The sequence below is a fragment of the Drosophila ananassae genome, chromosome 3R (assembly GCF_017639315.1).
Source record: "Drosophila ananassae strain 14024-0371.13 chromosome 3R, ASM1763931v2, whole genome shotgun sequence".
In the NCBI taxonomy this organism is placed as follows: Eukaryota; Metazoa; Arthropoda; class Insecta; order Diptera; family Drosophilidae; genus Drosophila; species Drosophila ananassae.
The window spans coordinates 12287722-12310756 of record NC_057930.1 but is presented as its reverse complement, the minus strand read 5'-3'; the positions used below and the strand labels follow the sequence as shown (position 1 = coordinate 12310756).

At 41.7% G+C, this 23035-nt stretch overlaps 2 protein-coding genes across 7 annotated transcripts in view; one reads left to right on the top strand and one right to left on the bottom strand.

Moving 5' to 3' along the window:
• LOC6503337 (1-phosphatidylinositol 4,5-bisphosphate phosphodiesterase classes I and II) overlaps positions 1 to 15681 on the top strand; it is a 54341-nt gene extending 38660 nt beyond the window's left edge. For 3 of the 6 annotated variants that reach the window (XM_044716358.1, XM_044716359.1, XM_032455256.2), the window contains 14 exons: positions 1241 to 1378; positions 3259 to 3392; positions 3827 to 4012; positions 4091 to 4288; positions 5152 to 5334; positions 6537 to 6717; positions 7917 to 8166; positions 9558 to 9661; positions 11779 to 11992; positions 12048 to 12911; positions 13300 to 13783; positions 13848 to 14249; positions 14313 to 14457; positions 14519 to 15681. In XM_044716358.1, coding sequence (XP_044572293.1) covers positions 1241 to 1378; positions 3259 to 3392; positions 3827 to 4012; positions 4091 to 4288; positions 5152 to 5334; positions 6537 to 6717; positions 7917 to 8166; positions 9558 to 9661; positions 11779 to 11992; positions 12048 to 12911; positions 13300 to 13783; positions 13848 to 14249; positions 14313 to 14457; positions 14519 to 14743 — 3708 coding nt within the window. In that variant the 3' untranslated portion in view covers positions 14744 to 15681. The remainder of the gene's footprint in view (positions 1 to 1240; positions 1379 to 3258; positions 3393 to 3826; positions 4013 to 4090; positions 4289 to 5151; positions 5335 to 6536; positions 6718 to 7916; positions 8167 to 9557; positions 9662 to 11778; positions 11993 to 12047; positions 12912 to 13299; positions 13784 to 13847; positions 14250 to 14312; positions 14458 to 14518) is intronic. The other 3 variants (XM_032455259.2, XM_032455257.2, XM_032455260.2) reach the window with 3 other exon arrangements.
• A 2684-nt stretch (positions 15682 to 18365) lies between these two features.
• LOC6507456 (equilibrative nucleoside transporter 1) lies at positions 18366 to 20678 on the bottom strand. The gene is made up of 4 exons (XM_001965346.4): positions 20101 to 20678; positions 19544 to 19844; positions 19015 to 19485; positions 18366 to 18963 (listed from the first exon to the last, which is right to left on the bottom strand). The coding sequence occupies exons 1-4, from the start codon at positions 20377 to 20379 to the stop codon at positions 18569 to 18571; spliced, it is 1446 nt and encodes a 481-aa protein (XP_001965382.1). The 5' UTR covers positions 20380 to 20678; the 3' UTR covers positions 18366 to 18568.
• Positions 20679 to 23035: the final 2357 nt, after the last annotated feature.

The window sequence follows — 23035 nt, the reverse complement described above, 5'->3', positions numbered from 1 at the left end:
TTCGATGTGCGAGCACAAAAGATAACATTGCTGATGTCTCCATCCTGCCTCCATCCCGGTCGGGCCAGTCCGGTCCGGTTCGGGCAGTTTGTCAAGAGTCCAGGACCGGAAACGCAGCAGGAAACAGCAAACAAACACATCGTCCACCCACTCTCTCCCCCATTTAGATGATGGCTGAATGCGGAATACAGAATACGGAATGCCAAGACATGGCTGGCCACAAAGTTAATGCCAAATTCATGCTCTGGCTTCCGTTTCAGACACCAATCTTCCCCTCTCTTAGATGTCCTTTAGTCCATTGCAGTGACCATGTCCTGTGTCGGAGCCAAACGATGTGTGCCATGCATTCAAAAGGACTTTGGTAATCCTGGTCTGAGCCCCTAACAGTTGGCTGTTTAAATGGCGATGGCAGGCGAAGAAGGGAACTTAAAGCGATTAAGTTAAATATTTAATTTCTTGAAAACTATCTGGGGGAAAACAATAATCCAATTATCAAGAAACACATGCCATATACTTTAATCCTTATTCCTTCTATAGTAAAGGACCTATACAGACTGTAAATAGATTGAAAAATAAATATAAATTTCCATTTAGTTCATTTACATAAAAGAAATAGCACATTTCATATACTATATGCCTTTAAAAATGCATAGAAATTAACGCAAAGCCTTTGTAGATAGATTCTACACCGAAATCCATAGAATTTCTCGGCAAGATATTCATTTGTCTGGAAAATCTCCATGTTATTCCTCTCTGGGCTTCTTTTGTTGCAAGGAGCAAGGGGTCATGCTGATTTGCATATAACCCAGTTCCCAGTTTGAGTGCGAATATTTTTCAAATGTGGCACTGTTCGGGTTTATTTCAGCTTGGCCCTCCCTTGGCTTGGCTCCGTTTGAATCCGGTTTTTTGGCCAAATGTCCTGCCAAGAATGCACGTTCTCCCGGGCTCGTAAATCCATTTGTGCCGTTTAATTGAAATATGGCACCCCGGTCAGTTTAGGGGAGAGACTGCGACCGCGAACGGGGGATCCTATGACTGGTTTACGAGGCGGGCAAATGAATTTTGTTGCACTCGCAGGATTAGAGCGAGCCAGCAAGGATATGACTTTCATTTACGACTGCCCAGGGCCCATAAAACTTCATTTGGCGCGTGTGCCCCTCCGGATCTTCTCTATCTTTTCTTTATTTTTGTAATTTTTGTTGGGTAATTAATAACGAGCTCGCTCATCTTTCGATTGCAGGAGAATAAGCTGCGCCAAATTGTGACTCTGGGGCCGCAGGACACGCTCGAGGAGAAGACAGTGACGGTGTGCCATGGCTCCGATTTTGTCAACATGACGTTCGTCAACTTTTGCTGCACTCGCAAGGAAATAGCCCAGGTGAGTTCTTAACTTGGCTTTCATCCAACAAGCCAACTAGCCATCTTATTACGTAGTGGCCACTTGGCAAACGACTCTGACAACTTGACGACTCGAATGAACGGCTGACAGCTAAAAAGTATCGAAAGGGAAAAGCCATTTACCATTTAGCATTTGTGTTGGCCCGCTTATACACGCCCAGTTCCAAGTCATTCGGGGAATTGGGTCGAGTGGGCCATAGTATAGTATGGTATAATGTGCCACGACGACGCTAATGATGGACATAATGTTGGTCATCATTTCTTAAGCACTGCGAGAAAAGGTTTAGTGTTTTAAAAGCAATAATTTTTAAGTTTTTTTATGATTTTTTAGTCTTATAGATAGTTCTATTGAGATAGAGGTAGAATTCAAAGATGGGAGTTTGAATTCTTTCAAATACTATGGATTTTCAAAGGACTATCTCATGACACATTTTTTTATCAAAACCCAATATTATCGGATAAAGAAAAGGCTTAAAAATAATATTCAAAAACAGGCTAAAATTAAAAAAACATATTGATTTATTTCGAGAAAGACTTGGTAAATTTTATAAACTTTACCTAACTCTATAGAACCACTGTTATAAGTACCCGCACTCCTTTAGTAAAAAGAACTTAGTAAAAGTAATAAAAGTACTAGTAAAAAGCATTTTAAAAGCCCAAACTTTTCTTCCAGTGCACTATGTGTTCCCCATTTTTTCTCTCTAGGGACACACCTGTGCCATGTCGCCTGTTTTTTCGGTTATTTTTAGTGTTTTGCCGAAGGCGCGTAAAAAAAATTATTATGGACCACTCAACGGTGTTTTTTTTTTGTTGTATTTTATTGATTTCCGTCCCGGGGAGTGGCCGATGGATCTGTCTGCCACTGCCACTGGCCTGGTCTTGGTCGTGGCCTGCTGACCTTGTCCAAAATCAATGTTCTATTTTATCAATGGTCAACCGTCCATGTCAGGGTCCGTTGTGGTTGTGGTTATTATTTTTGGCACGCGTCGCGGACATTCCCGAAATAAACAAAATCCAACCCAAACCGTCGAAAACAAAGGGAAATAATAAAAGAAAAATATATGAATATTATGAATATGGCGAAATATTCATAAACTTTTCAATAGGAATTTCGGTTGGGCTCGCAAAAATAATCGAGACGCGAAGAAAAATAAACAATGTGCTGGCAATAGTTGTGGCGTGGAAGGAAAAATTATTGAATGGCAGCCAAAAAAAGGGGGAAAGACTGCTGGACAATTTTCTGCTCGATTGAATATCATTAACTGAAATACGCATACGCCCTGTGTGCCGCCACAACAAAGGCCATTCGAGTTATAAGAGAAAATCAAAGCTTGTCAGTCGGTTTCCAGTTGTCACCGACAAGCACATATGTGTAGTTTGATTAATTAAATGCAGAGCTTTGAGGCTTTCAGGTAATATTACACATACGCACTGTGTTTCATTAAAGACTGATTATTTCTAATTAGAGTTTATTTGAGTTTCTGTTAAAGTTAAGGTTGATTTTTGAAGGGAAATAATTTTAAACAGAATTTTAAGACTATTTCTTGGTGTCACAGTGCCTTAAAGCAAGTATTTATGAATTATTAACACGACCTACTATTCTTTAATATTTTATTAGACAACTTCCAGATGAATTTCAAATGAAATACTTCACCTTTAAATTTAAATATTCAGAAAACATTTTCAGAGAACACTTTCCATTTAAATGTAATCCCCCTGCCGTTTCAGGGACTTTCGCAAATAATCTGAAAACCCAAACAGCACTAGACCTTTAAACAAATATTAAGCATATCCTTGTTCAGCTTTCGTGCCACTTTGCTTTAAGCCCTCTCCGTTTTCCGTTTAAATTCCTTTTTGCAGCTCTGGTCCGATGGTCTCATCAAGCTGGCCTACAGCCTGGCCCAACTCAATGGATCGGCGATTATGTTCCTGCAGAAGGCCCACACCAAGCTCTGCCTGCAGGTGGACAAGAGCGGTCGCATACCGGTGAAAAAGTAATTGACAACAAAGTCCTTTCAACGGACGATGTGCAGAGGTCCAGGAGAGGTCCTTGGCAAGCTCAATTTTTTTTTTCCCATTTTTTTTGGGTCTCATTGGGTCTCCTGGCTTTTGTGCATTGTGCGTTGAAGCATTTGACAAATATTTGTTAAGTGTAGCCCATCAGCCATCGACGTTGAGCTGAAAATTGAAATTTACGCCAATTTCTATTTCGCAATTTCCCTTTTCTTCCATGCTGCTCCTTTCATATTGTGGCCACTCCTGGAACGTGGCTCATGCATCACTGACGCCGCCAACGACAACGACAACATCATCATCAACACCAACCACCGCATTGTCTGCCAACCATCCACCCCGTGTGTCCGCCCCGTTCTGGCGTCCTGTCTCTTTTATCCTTCGTCCTGGTCAATTCTGGTCGTGACCACTTTAGCATCATAAAACTTTTCGCCCAGAACAAGGAGGATCGCAAACGTGTCGAGAAGGCGCTGGACGTGACCGGTTTGCCGTCGGGAAAGGTCGATAGCATATCGGTGTCCAAATTTCAATTCGAGGACTTTTACAATTTGTACAAATATCTCACGCAGCGCTCCGAGGTGGAGCGACTATTTGACAGCATGTAAGAAGTTGATTTATTTCTTGGACATATTTTACAAAAATCACTGGCCTTGATGATAAATATCCTTTTAATTCCTAGCGTTGGCAACTCGAAACGCAAGTGCATGTCCATCACCCAGCTGGTGGAGTTCCTCAACAAGACGCAGCGCGATCCCCGCCTCAACGAGATCCTCTATCCGTACGCGAATCCCGCCCGGGCCAAGGAGCTCATTCAGCAGTACGAGCCCAACAAGTTCAACGCACAAAAGGGCCAACTCAGTTTGGATGGCTTTTTGAGGTAAGCTATCTGACTTGTTGCTGTTGCACGGGGGAAGAGGTCGTGGCTGACACAGACACAGCTACTCGAGTTGCCTCCTGGGCGTGACAGCTTATCAGCGGCAGATTTAGAAGCAAAAACAAAAGCTGCGCCACCAGTGGCAGTGGCAGGGCAAGGCGAGAGCTGTTAGAGCTGTTAGTACTTTTAGTCCTGTTAGAGTCACTTGAAGGCTCTCTCGAGGCGAGTGCCTATGCATATGCATTCGCATGTGTTGGTGACGTTGCACTGTTTGCTCTCGGGACTAAAAAACAAAAAGGGTATAAGGATATGAATTGTGTGGGTGGCTCTGGCTTGGCAGAGAGGCGAGGCCTGTTCGCTAAGGAGGCGAAGGACATCGCGAAAGCTGACGCGACCTTCAGCTGCAACTCGTTCAAACATTTCAGCTGCGAAATTTTCATCAAATTATACACCTAGAGAAATTATAAGAAATTTAATATTATAAGGAAATTTTCTGCTTTTTTAGGAACTCTTAAGTATTAAGTTCTCTTGAATAAATTATATATTTCTTACTCCTATTTTTTTTGAATATTTTTTGAGACAAAAATAGTTATATTTTACTCGAAAACCTGTCAAAAAATAAGTAATTTTGTATAAAAACTATACATTTTTGTTGGAAAAGTGCATTAGATCCTGTTTGTTTACACTTTCGTGAAAGCTTTTTCGACGTAAACGGCTTAGCATCCTCGACAGCGACTTTTCGCACGCAGGAAGTTCTAGTCCTAGTCCTAGAGCATCCTAGAGAACTACCTATCAAGTTTACCATTTAAGACACCTTGAAATAATCCCCTTGGTAACTGCTGTTTCCGTTTCCGCTTTCCGTACAGGTATCTCATGGGAGACGACAATCCCATAATGGCGCCGAATAAGCTGGATCTCTGCGACGACATGGACCAGCCGCTCTCGCACTACTTCATCAACTCCTCGCACAACACTTACCTGACAGGACATCAGCTGACGGGCAAGTCCTCGGTGGAGATTTATAGGCAGTGCCTCCTGGCGGGTTGCAGGTGAGTGTGGCAGGATGCGGATATTGCGGATCTGGCGGATATGGGCTGTGAAATGCGAAGTGAAATGACGCAATTGAAGTGGTCACTGGATGGAGCTGCCTGGATGGTTGCCTGGCTGGCCATGACCTTCATCTGTGGCATGACCTTCACAACACACATTTAAAAACTCACTCCCCCTGGCCTCTTTTTCCATTCTGTAGTCCTGTGAGTGCGTGCATCAGGTGCAGTTCCTGTGGCTCAGCATCTGCCATGGTCTGCCACCGTGCCACTGCACTGCAAAACAAATTTCATTTCGAGGCATGAAGCGTAAATATTAGACTTTGTTTTGATAATATATAAACTATTTGCTTTAAAAACAAAACAAGCAGGTGGCTGGCCTGCCAGGCTTAATTTATTTTATTTTTCCAAAGTTTCTGCAAGGCTTTTGGTCACGTATTTTTTGTTTATTCAGCAAAGTAAGGTCTTTGGTTGGCTTTTCTTAGTATTTTATTTGAGTTTAATTTAACTAAAAATTTATTTAAATGTTTAACAGAGAATTTATGCATTAAAAATTAAGTTAAATTTCACTACAAACAACATATTAATTGCAAACAAATAACTTGGATACTTTTGAGGAGGACTGTATCCTTTAAGACACTTTGAGCCACCTATACTTTTTGTAAAAGAAATTATTTAAAAAAAAAAACTTTTTAATAGTTTTTCTCTTGGGCTAATTTCTAGTTTCAATATTTATTAAAAAATTTAATACTCAACCAAAGAGATCTAGAACACTAACTTTAGAGCAAAAAAACTTGAGGCAAACATAAAATAAAGCACTTTAAAAGTTAGTAATCATAAAACTAGAATAAACCTCTATCATTAAACAACTTTTTTTTGAGTGTACACTCAGTTACCCTGCAAGTAATGATTCTGAATGCTGATGATGGCCATGCCGGATGAACGATGCACACATCACAAAATTTATTGACGCAGAAGCTGTTACTTTGCGTTTATTCTCCGCTTGCCCAGCTGTCAGAATGCATTTTCCCATTTTCCATTTCCCTTTTACCATTTGCCTGCGATTTACAGCCAAAAGGAAAATGGGAAATGACAGCAAAGCGAGAACACAGAGATAAAAACAGAGAAAGAGAAATGGGGGAAAAGCGGGGAAATTGCCATTTTCTGTTACCACTTTCACAATTGTCAACTGGCTTTTGTTGCAGATGCGTTGAGCTGGACTTTTGGAATGGACGCACCGAGGAGCCGGTCATCGTCCATGGCTACACGTTCGTCCCGGAAATCTTTGCCAAGGACGTGCTGGAGGCCATCGCAGAGAGTGCATTTAAAACATCCGAATACCCTGTGATATTGAGCTTTGAGAATCACTGCAATCCCCGGCAACAGGTAAGAACATAGTCCACAATTTTTGGCAACATTTTCCCTTTGTGAGCAAACAGGAGATGAAATGGAGAAAAAAATTAGAGCTCTGCAAGCTACTTCTTTTATGAATTTTAATCACTCTCAGCCAGTACCTGGGAAATGGAAAAGAGATTAGTTTTTTGGGAGGGTTAAGAAATGGGATTTTAAAGAGAAATTTAAATGGCCAAGGTAACTAAAAAAGTGAATCCTTTAAATCTAAAAAATGTAGCAAATATTAGTACACCTTGGGTAGAAAAGAAAAAAAAACTGAGAAGTGCGGGTGGAAAAAGTTACTTGTCCTAAAACAACAGCCAAATCCTTCACTCATCACCCTAATCCATCATTCCGCCGAAAGACAAACAACAACAAGAAAACATGGCACACACGGGAGAGTCCTTGGAGTCCTTGTGCCTCGAGTCCCTGAGTCCTTGAGTCCTCCAGTCCGAAAACATTACTTAAAGACCATGAAGGGAGTCGTCCGTCGGCGAACGAATCTCAGAAGCCACTCGAAAGGTAATTGCCGGCTGCTTAAGCTCCACGGCCGAGATAATAACAAAAGGCAAAGTTTTTACGGCCTGAAAGCGGTCGGGCAGGATAGCAGGTTGGCAGGATACCAGCCAGAACTCATCCGCCAACAAGAGGCTAAAGTTTAACCATTAAAAGTAGTAATATAAACTAAATTTCCCATTGGGAGAACAGGCACAGGTAACAAGGAAAGTCAGGCAACCGACAGGACAGGAGAGGCCACGTGCCAGAAAGCAAGCTTATGGCAGCAAGGAGCACAACATATGATAGGTGGAGTAATTGTCCTTACACAGAGGGAAAAAATGTAGTAACCAAATAGTTAATAATTGTTAGAATAATATATAAACAAAGCTAACTTTGAGAGAAGAGTGGTTCTTTCTGAATAACTTAAAAATAAAATTAATTTTTTCAACTTTTTTGGGGATAGAAACTGCTTTGAAAATAAACAGTTTTCATTATATTATTTTCTTTAAAGTGTATAGAAACCATTTTAATTTCCCTTCCTTCATTAAACGAGAAACTTTGATTCTGGGAAATGGGTAACCATCAACTTGCAGTTATCAGATAGTTAACAAGTCACTAGGCACTAGTACTTAATGCCAGCTCATTTATTTTCCCTCCAACTCACCACTACCTTCTCCCATTACCCCTCTTTTTAGGCCAAAATTGCAAACTATTGCCGTGAAATATTTGGCGATATGCTGCTCGACAAGCCCCTCGATTCGCATCCTTTGGAGGCAAATGTGGACCTGCCACCGCCGGCGATGCTGCGACGCAAGATCATAATTAAGAACAAGAAGAAGCACCACCATCATCATCACCATCACCACCACAAGAAGCCGCAGGGCGGAGCGGGCCAGGTGGGCGGTACACCGGCAGCCAGCAACAAATTGACGGCGGCGAATTCAGGTGAGAGCGGTGCCACATGGCGTATGCGTAATGTGGTCTGAGTTATGTGTTTTTGGTTGTTTTTGTTGCATATGTTACGGGGCAGGAGCACATTGCTAGATGCCCCCACTCCCTTCCGATTCTATCGTCTATGAAAAATGCAAATTAGCTCCGCACACGCAGCAGCTGCTCTGTAAGCCAGTTTTCTGGCTAAAAGTTCCCCAGTCAGTCAGAAAGACTGGCAAGGAATAACAAATTCGATGAGGGCACAGAAAAAGGGGGTGTCCTTAATGAACTGGCTACAGGATACTGAGTACAGGATGCAGGATACGGTGGTTGCTTTATAATTGAAAGCAAAGTTTAGCTAACTTTTGCATATTTCTAAAATTTGAGTTTGTTTTTTTAATTCTAAAAAGCTTATAGTTCGCAATTATAATTACAGACTCTAAAATGGAAATATTAAATTGGGTTTTAATGGCAACTAGATGGGAATTGAAACCAGGCCAAGCTAATTAATTAAACGCCAACTCTATTATAGCCAAAATAATAAAAATATATACCATCTATATGCCATTAAAATCTGAGTAACGTGACTAAAAGCTTTCTAAATTTGAATCTAAATCAAATTTGATTAAAATTGCCCTTTTCAATATGCAAACATGCCTGGAAGTTTCCGAAAATTTCCTCCTTTCCAATCATTGAACGTAATTTTCTGATAAATAAGCAGACACTCCCGGCTATTTGGCTCTTGTTGGCTTGTAAGCCAACAATATGTTTGGCTAAAATTAAAAGTTTCAACGAGTCCTGGATGTCATGCTCCCTCGACTCAATCACGAGAAATACAAAAAAAAAAAAACTTTCCAAAGAAAACTTTTTTTCTCCAACTTTCTAGCAAATTTCGTTTATAAATTGTTTGGCAAAAGAAGGAGATCCTGCAGGAGCTATTTGCATGCACAGCTGCATGACAGTCTCCCGAGGACCCGATATTTGTCGCCATTTTGTAGTGACCGCATCCTTGCCAACTCCTTGCCAACCCCTTCAGTGTCCCACCCTCCGACAGGCACATCCTGTTTGCATTGGCCGGATGACATTTAGCTCATGAATTGCAAAAAGCCAATTTATAAATGCAAATGACTTTGGCCCCCAGGATGCAATTGCCAGATCCCAGCTGTTATGCCCACGATCCTTGGGCGCCCAGCCTCCTTCTCGTAATTTGATTGAAGCCCATACACACTGCATATATATAAATAACATTTTTATTACTTTTATTATATTCCATTAAGCTGAAACTGTTTTTTAAAAGCCATCGGCAATTTGACTTTTTCGCTGAAATGCCATTTCCTTAATGGTCTTTCAATATTAAATTCCATTTTAAATATATATTCATGTTTTTTTTTTTTTACTTTCGACAGTGGACGCAAAGGCGGCGCAACAAGTGGCCGCCCACGAGGAGGGGGGCGTGGCCAGGAGCACGGCCAACGGAGACATTGGCACAGGACATGCACCGCCATTGCAAGTGAGTTTTGTTCTCTTTTTATTTTTTCTTATATTCAGAGTAAAATACGAAGTGATAAAAAGGTCAAAGGGCAGGCACATAACCATTCATTATTGTTTTTGTGGGCGTGGCAGTAGTCATATCGTGCCTGTAATTGCATTAAATGCTCTATACATCCTTTATATATATATTTACGTACATATGCATATGAAGATATATGTCCCGAGCCTTTGTTTGCTCGGCTGATTTGTTTTTCTGTTTGCTGTTGTTCCTGGAACACTGATGTTCAGGATAATGATGATTGTCATCGGACTGCTCTGTTTGCATTCCTAATAATCATGATGACAGGCACACGAAAGGATAATGGTATAGTGCTGTACTTGAAGAAATTTTAGGTACTTTTTTATAGGGTTATAATTATATATATAATAATTATCGATATGATAAGTTACTTGGATTAAAGCTGGTATTGATAATCCTAAGGATTCTTCTTTCCATTTCCTTGTAACTTGTAACTTGTTCCTATCACATAATTATTTTTTATATAATATTCAAAAGGATTTTTGTAAGGTTTCAATTCATTCTATCCTTAAATATAGCTTAATATTTTCTGGAAATTTAAGAAAACTTTATAAGAGAAAACTGCATGAAATACTTCAAATGTTTCTATTTAGAAATTATTCTAAGGATAAATAAAAAGTTTCCATACAAGAAACTTAAACTATTCGCAGAAGCTCTTAAACTTTGATAACAAAACTATATTCCCTTTTAATATATTTTATATCTTTGATGTATATCCTTTTTTTAAACTCCATATGCATCAATTTTAAAGATTAAAAGTTCCTTTTATTTCTCCCAATGTTTGAGTTTGTGGCAGGACCGCAAAAAGTTATAAATGAAAGTGTGGAAATGAATGAAATAGAGTGGATGTGTATATGGATGTGGCTATGGATGTGGCTGGCAATGGGAATATGAACGTGGAGCATGGGAATGACTGATGTTTGATGGCCTGGGACAGTCAACGAACTGTAAACTATGGAAATGCCAAGTGGGCCAGGAGGGAGAACTACTGACACACGATATGCTCACTAATCAGAATTTACCATGACCACTAGGATTCGCATACAGTAATCAAAACGAAGCCCCGGCCCACAAGGGGTTGGTATGCCCCCAAAAGTAAACGCAACCTGAATGGAAAACCGAAACTAATTTGGCTAAATGTTTGCCCAAATCTCATACCCTTCCGATGCATTTTAATTTAATTGCTTAGCCCTGGCCATTAGTGCAGCGTTATTATTTATGGTTTTAAATTCTTCTCTTTTTTTATTCATGTCTAATGGCCAGGGGTTTAGGTTTAATGGTCGTGTTGCATAATAAATGCTAATGGAAGTCAAACACACGCCCAGGATGCTGCTGTGCATTTTGGGCTCATTTGTTCATTGGGGATTCGGCTGGGTGGTCTTGGCCTCCGGTTTTGGCCACATGTTCCCATTATGGCCACTCACATTGGCAGCCGGAATTGTTGGGGTTTTATAAATCGATTCCGGAGTGACGTGATTCCATTGGGATGGCTGGAATGGAAGGGCCATGGGCGAAATGGCAAGCGGAAGCTCGGGACCACAGACCGCCGTGTCCTGGCTGTCGTCGTATCGTAAACTTAATTCAATGCCCAACAATGCATTCTGTTCCACGTCCCCTTTAGGTCCTTTTGAATGCCACAAACGGGGTAATACAATCTGCGCCACTTTCTTGCCCTTGCACTTGCGGAAAATCCCAACGAACTTGATTATTTACTGCAGAATCCCATCTTTAAGAAGGAGTAGAGTTTTTTAACAAAATTTATGAGGCCATAAAAAAGGAGAACCACTTCTTTAGTAAAGAATTAAGGAGCCATTTAGGTTTCCAATTATTTACAAAACCATAGAATTTTCCTAGGTGCATAGCTCGGAATGGGTAAAGGGTTTCTTGGCTGCGATAACCGCACAACATAATAATGGGTTTCATATGTCATCTGCCATTCCGGGTCCTGCACTGCCATGACATGCAATTTAATAGTTCCGGGTTTCTCGGGTGGTGACCTAATAGTAGCTTCAAGAAATGCATTCGCCCTTTAAATAAATCTTTTGAACTCTTTTCAGCAAATCCGGCAGAGCTCCAAGGACAGCACCGGCTCCTCCGATTCAGATAGCTCCTCGGACGACGAATCCCTGCCCAACACCACCCCCAATCCCCCCAGTGGCAACGAACCGCCGCCGGATAAGGCCCAGAAGGAGACAGAAGCTGGAGCCGAGATCTCCGCGTTGGTCAACTATGTCCAGCCCATACACTTTAGCTCATTCGAGAATGCGGAAAGTAAGTGGAACTAAGACTTGAAAAGGATATATTATAATTTTTATTATCCTTTTAGAGAAGAACCGGTGCTATGAGATGTCCTCGTTCGATGAGAAACAGGCCACCACCCTGCTAAAAGAGCGACCCATCGAGTTTGTGAACTACAACAAGCACCAGCTCTCCCGCGTCTATCCGGCCGGAACCCGATTCGACAGCTCCAACTTCATGCCTCAGCTGTTCTGGAATGCCGGATGCCAGTTGGTGGCCCTCAACTTTCAAACCCTCGACCTGGCCATGCAGCTCAACCTGGGAATCTTCGAGTACAATGCCCGATCTGGTTACTTACTGAAGCCGGAGTTCATGCGACGCTCCGATCGCCGGCTGGATCCTTTTGCCGAGAGCACTGTGGATGGCATCATAGCAGGCACTGTTTCCATTACGGTTCTGTCCGGACAATTCCTCACCGACAAGAGGGTGAACACCTTCGTGGAGGTGGACATGTATGGTCTGCCGGCGGACACAGTGCGCAAGAAGTTCCGCACCAAGACGGTCCGAGACAATGGCATGAATCCGGTTTACGACGAGGATCCGTTTGTATTTAAGAAGGTGGTTCTGCCGGAACTGGCCAGCATCCGGATCGCGGCTTACGAGGAGGGCGGGAAACTGATCGGCCACCGGGTGTTGCCTGTCATTGGGCTATGCCCGGGCTACCGGCATGTGAACCTCCGGTCGGAGGTGGGCCAGCCCATAGCTCTGGCCTCCCTGTTCCTGTGCGTGGTGGTCAAGGACTATGTGCCCGATGATCTGTCCAATTTCGCCGAGGCTCTGGCCAATCCCATCAAGTACCAAAGCGAGCTGGAGAAGCGAGACATTCAGTTGTCGGTGCTGACGGATGAAACGGATGCGGTGGCCAATGCCGATGAGGATCTGTCCAAGTCGTGTGAGTAGTCGTGAGGATAGATGAGCACCACTCTGGGTTAGCACAACTCCAACCCCTTTGATTAGCAATTTTAATTTAAATCTTCTTTTCTTTCTACTTTTCTTTTCGATAACTTTTTCATGTAACTTTCGGTTAAACTTTTGGATTTATGGATTTGGTTAAAACAAACAAACAAACAAACAATCCTCAAACAAACACCAACCTATATACCCATCCACCCAACAAACAACCAATCAAACAACCAACCAACCAAACCACACACCTACCTACACCCACTCCAAAAACGGTTGACGGACACACAAAATATAAAAATAAAAACCTGCACCACCTTTGTATTTTTGATTCTGCCCCCAATCCGTTTCCTGCTCGATACTCTCTGATCCTCCAGTCGTTTTCGTCCAAGTAGGTGGCCAGAAGAAGGAGCTGCGTCCGGTGGAATCGCTAGCCACCTCGCCCAAGCACCGGGCCAGCATCTCGGCGGCGGCTGCCATGAGTGTGGACTTCCGGGATGCCGCCGATCGTCCGGACGGGATTCGGGGAGTTGGTGGCGGCGACGATAGTACTTCTATTGTGGCACCCAGCATCCAGCATCAGCACTCCCTGGACCAATCAGTGTCCACCTCTATCCGTCAGGTGGAGTCGTCGCAGTTCGATGTGGACCTGGTGATTGCAGAGCCCCTGGAAAAGATTCTCGACCACAAGTCCGTCAAGGAGAAGCGCCTGGAGATGGAGAAGAAGCTGGAGTCGATGCGCAAGAAGCACGACAAGGAGAAGGTCAAGATCGCCGGGCAGAAGTCGAGTCCCCTGGAGGGCAAGAAGCCCAAGTTCGCGATCCCCAATAAGCTGGTAAAGCGGCTGAGCAACAAGAGTCTGTAAGTTTTCGGACGTGGCCTTTGCAGATGTGGAATAGTGCCAGATGACGCCATTTGAAATTAGTAATTGTCTCTCTCCGAACAGCGAACCCAGTGTGGAGATCCCCGCCTGCCCCCTGGATCTGGGCGACAGCAGTGAGGAGAGTGTCGGCACAGCCGCCGATGCTGGCGAGGATTTGGCCGGTGGCAGCACTACCTCCAAAGACGGAGTCACCCAGGAGAGCCGGTTACGCAGTGCCTGCCGGGAGTATACTACGCAATACAGGGAACTGCAGGAGAAGTATCACGAGGCCATCTATGCTGCTGCGGAGAAGGTGCTGAAGGCCTCGCAAACATCACAGGTGAAGCAGCTGAAGGCTTCTCTGGACAAGGTGACCGGCGAGGTGATGCACCAGCTGCAGGAGGCACGGCGCAATGAGGTCAAGACTCTGGCCACGGTTCACAGGGATAGGGATGAGCTGGTCAGGTGGGTTAAGAGATATTTCTATTGGAGGAAGATTATGAGGAATTGAAACCATTTCTCTTCCAGAATGAAGCGGGAGGTGGCCAGCTCTGTGGTGGAGCGTGGAGTGGCGGAGCGAGTGCGTCTGAAGCAGACTTTCGACCGAAGAAACGATGAGCTACAGAAGCAGCATGAGTCCGTGAGGAATGCCCTGACAGAACATCGCTCAAAGGTGAGGATCTCTTAAAAAATATTATCCATAAAACAAATTCATTATCCCTTTAACCCCATAGGCCCGTCAAATCCTTGACAAGGACGCCGAGTCCCGCAACTGTGTCTCTAGCAGTGGCTTTCTGGTGCTCTTCCATGGACCCCACCATCATGGCTGCACCGGGAGCACCGGATCAGCGGGCAATAATCTCACCCTGAATTTGGAAGCGGGAGCAGTTGGCGGAGGCGGAATCTCGCCGGCCAAATCGCACAATAGTATATCGGGCGCTGCTGAGATGAAAACATAAATCTCTCTCCGGTCTTCCGGATTTTCGTCCCCGCCCGCCCCCAACTATTTCTAGGATTAAGTTTGTGTGGTTCTACAAGTTGTTAGTCTTCAGTATTTGCCCAAAAAGCAAACATAGAGAAAAAAAGAATTAAGTCTAAAGTCTTCGTAGAGTTTAAGTGAAGAAGTCGCTGCGGCGGAGTATGGATGCGTATTCCCAGCACACTCCCCCTGTTTTTTTCGGATGGGAACTGACCTCGACTAAAGTATAGAACTTAGGGCCTTCCAGAGACCTAAGCCCGATAAGTGTAATCCAAAGCGAATCGCGTTTTTCTAACTGAACAAACTAGTTGTAACTATCTCGCATGTATGATGAACTTGTAGCCGTAGTCTATCCGTAAAATGTATCTGCAGAGTGCACTCCACTCCGTGCTATGCATGTACGGATAACCCTGTCGAACCGTATGGTTTCTTCCTATATGAACTTCGCTGAAACTCTGAGTGTCTATTTAAGCAAAAAAAAAAACGTAACAGAGATAACTCTTAGTATATACAGATATATATACAAGATATATATTTATTTCGGAAGGGGTACAAGTGCTCCGATCTATCTAAATGCTAATTGTGGTTGTGTGTATTACTCTTTTTTATAATCAGTTTATAGTCTCATTTAATTTATATGTAACTGGTACGATTAGTTTAAGGCTCTCGCACAAAATCAAAAAAAAAAAGGAGAAAAAAAAACACTGTAAAGTGAATCTCGTGCGCACAATGGCGGATGCGGAAACGGAAGTGTACGCGGATGCCAGGCACAAGTCTAGGCCAACACTTAGTCAATTATTATTTCCGGTTGGTAGCTATTTATTATCTTGATTGTTTTTAGTCACTTCTTTTACGTTTATTTAGTTTTTAACGAAAGAAGCTCCAATAAAGTCGTATTTTGAATTGTTTAAAATAAAACCCCCTACCCGCGCACCTTTTCTCTTTTTTTCTCCGACACACATACACACACGAACACACATGCACAGACGATGTCGCACACAACCTACAACACCAAAAAGGATATAAACCAAAAAAAAAAAAACCAAAATGAAAAAACTGAAACGGCAGTTAACAGGTTGGAGGAGACCCATGACTCTCAAACTGTGAACTCAGGCCGCAGTCTCAAGACAATCAAAAATACAAAAAAAAATTATTAAAATATGCAAACTTAAGCTCTTATTTGTAGATCAGATTAAAGAAAAGACACCACCCCACTCCTTTAGTAATAAAATCGAAAACATAATTGGAATGATGAGAACGAGAACGAAAAAAATAAGCCCAAGCTGCCTTGTAACTAAATCCAAAATTCAAACATAGCCCCAAAAATATAAAAACACATTACAAAATACGAGTAAACGTAATTCTAACGAACACACTAATGAGAATAATCAAAACAAAAGTTGAAAGTACATTTCACTGGACGGCAGAACCACCTTAGATGTTGTAATTGTCCCCATACTTACTTACTCAAAAACCGACGCGAGATCAAGAACCTCTCTCCCACAAAAAACTAAATACAAAATAAATAATCAATGAAACTAATGAAAAATTGAAAATCGAAAACAGGGAACGAGGTCTGGACCCCCCAAAAAAAAAACTCCCAATTTGATGTTGTAATTTTTTGTGATCGTGTGTCGTAGTTTTCATAGTAAGATGATTGTTCCAATCCCATCAGATATTACAAACATATATCCCACATAGTAAGCAAGCAATATCCAGATAATTGGTAGCTAATAGCTATAGATCCTATATGCTATAAGCTATATGCTGTATGTGTGTGTTTCCCCAAAACCCTACTACCCTACTAATAACTACATCGTCTATCGTTGTCTATCGTCTCAAGTTCGGTGTCTAATCTCAATGCGTAATCTCAGTGTAATTGGCTTGACTTAAATCCAAGTGCAGCAGTGCAGCATTCGAACATAATGAATCATAATTATATAAACATAGTAGAGAACTCAAGCATTAATTCGAAATAGTTTTGGTGTTGTACGTATGTAAGCATTACTCGATCCAAACTGTATCCTGCATCTGTATCTGTGTGCTGTCGATGTTGTTGTTGTTATTAGCTTTCTCCTCAAAACGTTCTTGCTGTTATTGTTGTAGTAGCTAATTATCCTTATATCCTATATCCTTATCTTTTGCATGCGCCCATCTCCAAATTTCCCAAATTTCCCAACTTCCCAAATCTATTTCCAACTTTAAACAAAAAGGCTTTAATCGCTGTTCGTTGTTCGTGTGTATTTTTTAAGCTAAGTTTACGATAAAAAAGAGAACATAAACTTATACGAAAATGAAATTTAAATTGAAAAGCAAAAATCGGTGTCAAACACCAGGAAAAGTGGCGCTAGTTGTCGATGGAAAGGAATAATGAAAAAGGGGATCTCTAGTACGGAAGACCCCATTTAGGCCATAACGGAAGTGTGGAGAAAAGAATAAGTTTTGAGCAGTGCAACTAACGAATTTGTTGTTGCCTAATAACTTAAACTAGTTAAATAAATGTTTAGATTTACCCTAGAGTTATATACAGAAAAGATCTGCATACATATGTATCGAGGAACCCCATTGTTGCAATAATATTGCCAAGGCACTTACCAAATAATTATTACCAGAAACTAAACTCTTGATGTTAGCAAGAATTTAACGTAACGTTCACTTAAATCATGAAAATAACTTTAAACAAAATAATATGGCAACTAAAACATGCCCTGCCCAGAGTGTAATTTTCAAGATTACATAAAATCGATTTCAATAGAATAGAATTTAAAATATTAAAAAGAAACTTTGTTATTATATCCTTTTAAATATGGTTTTCCTATGCTATAGCTAATGTAATTGGTTTTTTTTAGAGTTTTCAAGAGTTTTTTCCGAATTTTTAGATTTTTAAACATGTTTCCAATTTTGTAAAATTTCTATGATTTCTATGAAGGATTAAAGTCCTGTAAGTTTCGTGGTTCTCGAAGAACATCTAAAAATATAGCATATTTTGGGGCGCCCGTCACGTATACTGGATAAGACTACGTAATGAGCTGTTCTCTCCTAGAATCCCAAACAAAACTGCAAAATATCAAAGAAAATCTTACAAAATCTGAAAACCTTGAAAAAAAGAAAGATCTGCCATTTTTTTTATATTTTATTTGTATAATTTTAATGTATATTTAAGTAAATCTATAACTATTCAACTTAATTGACTTAAAATTGTAAAATGATTTAAAACATCCAGCTTTGATTTAACTATTACAAAATTTAACAATTACAATATCAAACAATTAAGAGATTAATCGATTTACTACATTCTTTACAGTTCAGGGCGGTTAAAAAACAATTAATCTGTACATTTTAAATCAATTGAAGTCAAACAGTCAGTGTTTACAATGGAGTTCATTAGATAAATCGATAAAAAAAATGTCTAAATAAAAAAGTAATAAAATTAATCACCATTGTTGTTGTGATCCGCAAGAAATCCTAAAAATAAACGTTAAACCAAAAGAAATTATAGCCTGTTTTTCATACAAATAAGTCGGCTGGAAGCACCTTGACAAAATCATAATCTTATTGTTAGCCCTATAGATAAGATTAGAACAAACTGACAAACAAGAATCTCAAGTTTCGATTTGCTTAAAACATTTGATTAAAAAATAGACAAAATCCAAATGAATTAGATTAGGGAAAAGGTCGGGACATAAAAAACACTAAGCGCTAATGATATGAAATGAAGATCAGGTAACATAAAAGTATATAACCTTTAGATTCTATTATTTTCTAAGGCACCATTTGCAGACTCGTTAAAATTCCGGGCAAGGTATCACAGCATCTGAACAAAGACCAGGCTGAGCAGGGATCCCACCGCCATGCCACAACTCAAGGCAGCGGCCATAATGGACGAAGCCAATTCCTTCTCGTGCTGCTTCACACTCCTTGGCGCCGATATGAGCAGTATATTGGTCAGATAGCCGTTTGACAGGGCAAATACGATTATCATGGCGATAAAAGTGAAGTCGTGCTTGACCAAAGTGGGCAGGAACTGGTGCTCACTGGTGTTGGAGCACAAGAAGAAAGGAATGAGGGCCATGCGCACGACGGTAATGAGCAAAGAAGTGCCTTGATTCACCGGTCGCTCCCACCATCCCGCCAGCAGGCGTCCAAAGTAGTCACCACAATTGAAGAACAGATAGTTGACCACCGGTAGATAGTAGACATCTGAAATAGGATTTAAAGTAAAATGTTTCAAGGAACTATCCCCGGACTTACCTGTCCACTCGCTGTGGCCGTACTCCGATTGCATGAGCACTGTAACCGCTGGATAGACGGAAAGCGTGGTGGTATACAACAATGCCAGGCAACTGGCATGTAAATAGATTTTCGACATCACCTGACGCATTATCGGTTCTAAGGGCACACCTTCGGCTCCGTCATTGGGACTGTGCGAGGGCACGGCACTAATCACCTTGTACTTGTCGCCACCTTCCAGATAATACTTAAAAAATGGCTTGCGGGCCAGGATCACATAGCACATGATACAGAGCAGGATGAGGGCCCCACCAAAAATAAAGAATATAAAGGCAGTAGTCTTGGGTCCAGTGTCAAATGCGAGAACGAGTATGAAAGCCAGCGCTGTAAGAATTCCACCAAGAGCCTGTCCACTGACTACGGCTGTGATGAACTCGGAGGGAAACAAGCCAGCTACTCCGTATAAAGCTCCTGACATGGTAGCAGCCGAAACTGAAAAACAAAAATAAGATTGTCATAAAGATTTGCTAGATTTGTAACTAATACTTACTATTCAGCAGTACCACAATCACAAGGGTTATCAAAAAGAACTGCTCCTGCCATTTGTCCGTATTGATCTCCACGAAACCTGTGGTTATCCCAAACAAGACCAGAATCATCCAAAGGGTGCCCAGCATCTTGGTGCGCAGGGAGACATGATGCCCGTAAATGGCATTGAGTAGGAGGAAAGTTGTTCCCGAAATAGTGGCCGTCAATGCCAAATCACAGGTGAAACTCTTTTGGAGCGGGGTAAGTTCCTCATCCAGATCGGTGGCATTAATCGAGGTATTACGGAATTTGTACTTCCAGTACTGTGAGAAAGGGAAAGAGAGAGAGAGAGAGACAGCGGAAGGGTTAGGTTTGAGTCAGCAAAAAAGTACAAAGAAAAGCTAAAAAGAGTTATCGTCTCAAAGGCGACGGCGACGTCGCATTCATAAAAGCAAAACAATGCTGATAAGCCGAGCGTTACTTAGATTTGCGCTTGTCCCAGATCCATATGGTGTCCAAAGAACAGTTTCAGATGCGGGCTATCTGGAAAATTTCCACAATTCATTAACATTGACTTACATCTTCCGCCGTCACAAAAAAGTTCCAGGGTGTCATTGTTCCGATGCCCAATAGATAGAAAACAATATAGGTGAAGAGTCTTCCGCTGGTGGGTTCATTGGACACCAGGACGACTTCATCCTGGGTTCTTTCGTGCAAATATCGCTCATCCGCCAGGTTGTACGGCTGCTGGTGATCCTGTGGTCGGAAGGCGGGTACAAAACTGTCCTCCGTTCCGATATCACGTTCCTCATCCTGGGTGCTGTCCAGGAGCCTCTCGGTGTCATCTTTCGATGGCATTCTGTAGTTTTCTGGGTGTGTTAAGTGTGTGTTGCCCGTTTAGGGTGTGGAGTTTGCCCGCTCAACTTTGTGATCATTTACTCCGCTTGACTTCGAACAAAAACAGCTGCAACTGGCTGCTTTCTCTATAGTTTCAGCATTATTTAATTTTAAAGTGCTTTGTTTAATACAAAAAATGACGCCTTGAGGTGGTAATTACTGATTAGACTGCAAAACAAAATATAACAGGCTATTACGCGTCTAAGACAAAACATCTGTTTTAACAGACATTTAACAGACTGTTAAGTATGACCGTAATTAAAATTAGGGTTTTATTTACATTAATACTATTTTTCGAATATAGTAGATCCATTTATTTTCTTGTTGGTCACACTCTTGCGCGGCAAATTTAATTTCTAGTATTTTTACGATATAAAATAGATTTAATCTCAATTTACCCTTTAAATTCCTAAAATTTGTACGTTTAATTCCATGGTAGTAAACCAAGAAGTTCCAACAAGTATATACCAAAAATATACCAATTTAACAGCACTGTTAAGTTAACAGTTGGCGCAAAGTTCAAAAAAGATTCCTGTTACGCAGCTTTTGGCAAGTTTAATTACATTTTATATTGGCAAAAGAGCAAATTACCAGCGTTGCATCCGCCACAAATCGTAATTTAATTGCCAGCAATAGCCGCCACAATCAAAAAACACCAATATCCACCCAGGCCACAAGAGCTGATGATGAATGAATGCAATTTGTATTTAATCAATAAGCACGCCCCGCAGTGTTTTAAATCAGCGCACAGCTTCGTTTTACGGCTTAGCGCCAGTCGCAGGATGCGATCCCCCCACTTCTCCCCGTCCCAATCCACATCCCCCAAGCTGAATCCATCGGGAAGTTGGGAAATTTTAATTGGATTTGCATTCGAGATCGTCCACGAACCCGTTTCTACACATACTGCATCTCGCTCTATCGCTTCGCCTCCGAACGGACATAAATTTATTTTTAATTTACTTATGCGCGAATTTCCGAGCTCTGCCCTGCGGTTGTTTGATTTGCGAATTAAACTTTGAAAGGGTCTTGGAAAAGGAGCAACAAAAAGCGACTCGTTAGCACTGGACAGCAGCAAAAAAGAAGAATGATAAAAAGGGAGTATGTTATGGGATTGTAGGCATCAGGCATCAGAATTATCCAGGATTCTGCTCCAACTTTGATTGTCATCGCTAAGCTTGCAAATTAGATTAGTTCATAATGATCGCCGTCTCCCAGTGAGGGGCGTGTCATCTCATTAATTTCATAAAAACGTTATCCGTTCTCCATACCCAAAAGCCCCAATCAATCTCACAAAAAAGCGATTTCCATCGCACTTTCCCGCAGGCCACACACTCAGCCTCCCAGGTCGTCTGGCAATTTAAAAATCACATTAAATTAGTCAGCAAGAAATCACCGCAACGAAACCATCAACAAATCATCTCAAATTAAATTCATTCACAGAGTTAACCGCATATGGAGGCGGAATCGGGAAAAGGCGGTACCGGGGGATCGGATATCTTGGCTACAGGGGGGAGAGAAGTGGTGGTACCATAACCTGGTGGATGCGTTGATGAGTAGCCAGTCAGTTTGAGCAACTCATCTCCCATTCATGCCAACGGGTAGCACTCCGACTCCGGACTCACGAACTTGGCAATTAATAAAAATGTAAATTCAATTAAATTTATATGACAGCTGGCTGTCAGAAGATCTCAAATTAAAAATTACTAACAAGACCTGTTCCCTGAACCATTCAATGTGTGCCTCGTACCATCGTATATACCCCCGTTGCGAGAAAAGCTACTTGACGAAAAGGCCTCGGGTGCTGGCCACGCTTAATTAAAAATCCAACAACTCTCTGGCTCACAGATGGATATATGCAGCAGATTGGTCAGTGGATCCCATGAGTGCTCCCTTCATCCCCACCCATTCCTCCTCCCTCCCGCTTATTTTCACTCTATACTCGCGAGCAATTCTCATTTGCCGGACTTCAATTTGAGTGACGTCCTCCGACCACCCGAGGTGATCTTGGATGCGCTTCGAGCTCCGAGTGCTCTGCTTGCTTTTCGGGTAGCCAAGTGGCAGTTGTCTGGACCGCCTGACAGCAGCAGTTTAGTGGAGGGGCGGTTGGGAGCATCAAGGGGCGGCAGATAAAGAAAGCCATTTGGCTTGTTCTAAGCCAAGTTGTGTGGACTTAACCCAATTAGATTCTTGGCTTTAGCCTTTAAGCCAATTTCTGTGAGGGACTTATGGCTTTTATTTAAAAACTATTATTGTTGGTAGGATTATGATACAATAAGTTAGAAGTTCTTAAAGATTAAAAGTTATAAGGCTTATACTATGATAGTTATAAACATATTTAAATGGAAATTAAACCATTATTCCAGTCTTCAGTTTTTTTCATAATTTCATAAGACATAAATAAAGGCTCTATTTTTCTAAAAAGTACTTCTAACATTTTTTAACTTTATACTTTTAAGATAAAAAGTTACTTTTAGCCTTTTCCCGCCTTCTACTACCGTTATTTTCAGAGCATCCCTAACGAGGAAGATCCCCCAGCAAGGAGATGAGAAGATTTCGCTAATAGCGGAAGCCCTCTCGTCCAACCATTCAAGATCCAAGATCCGAGTCGGCATTGCAG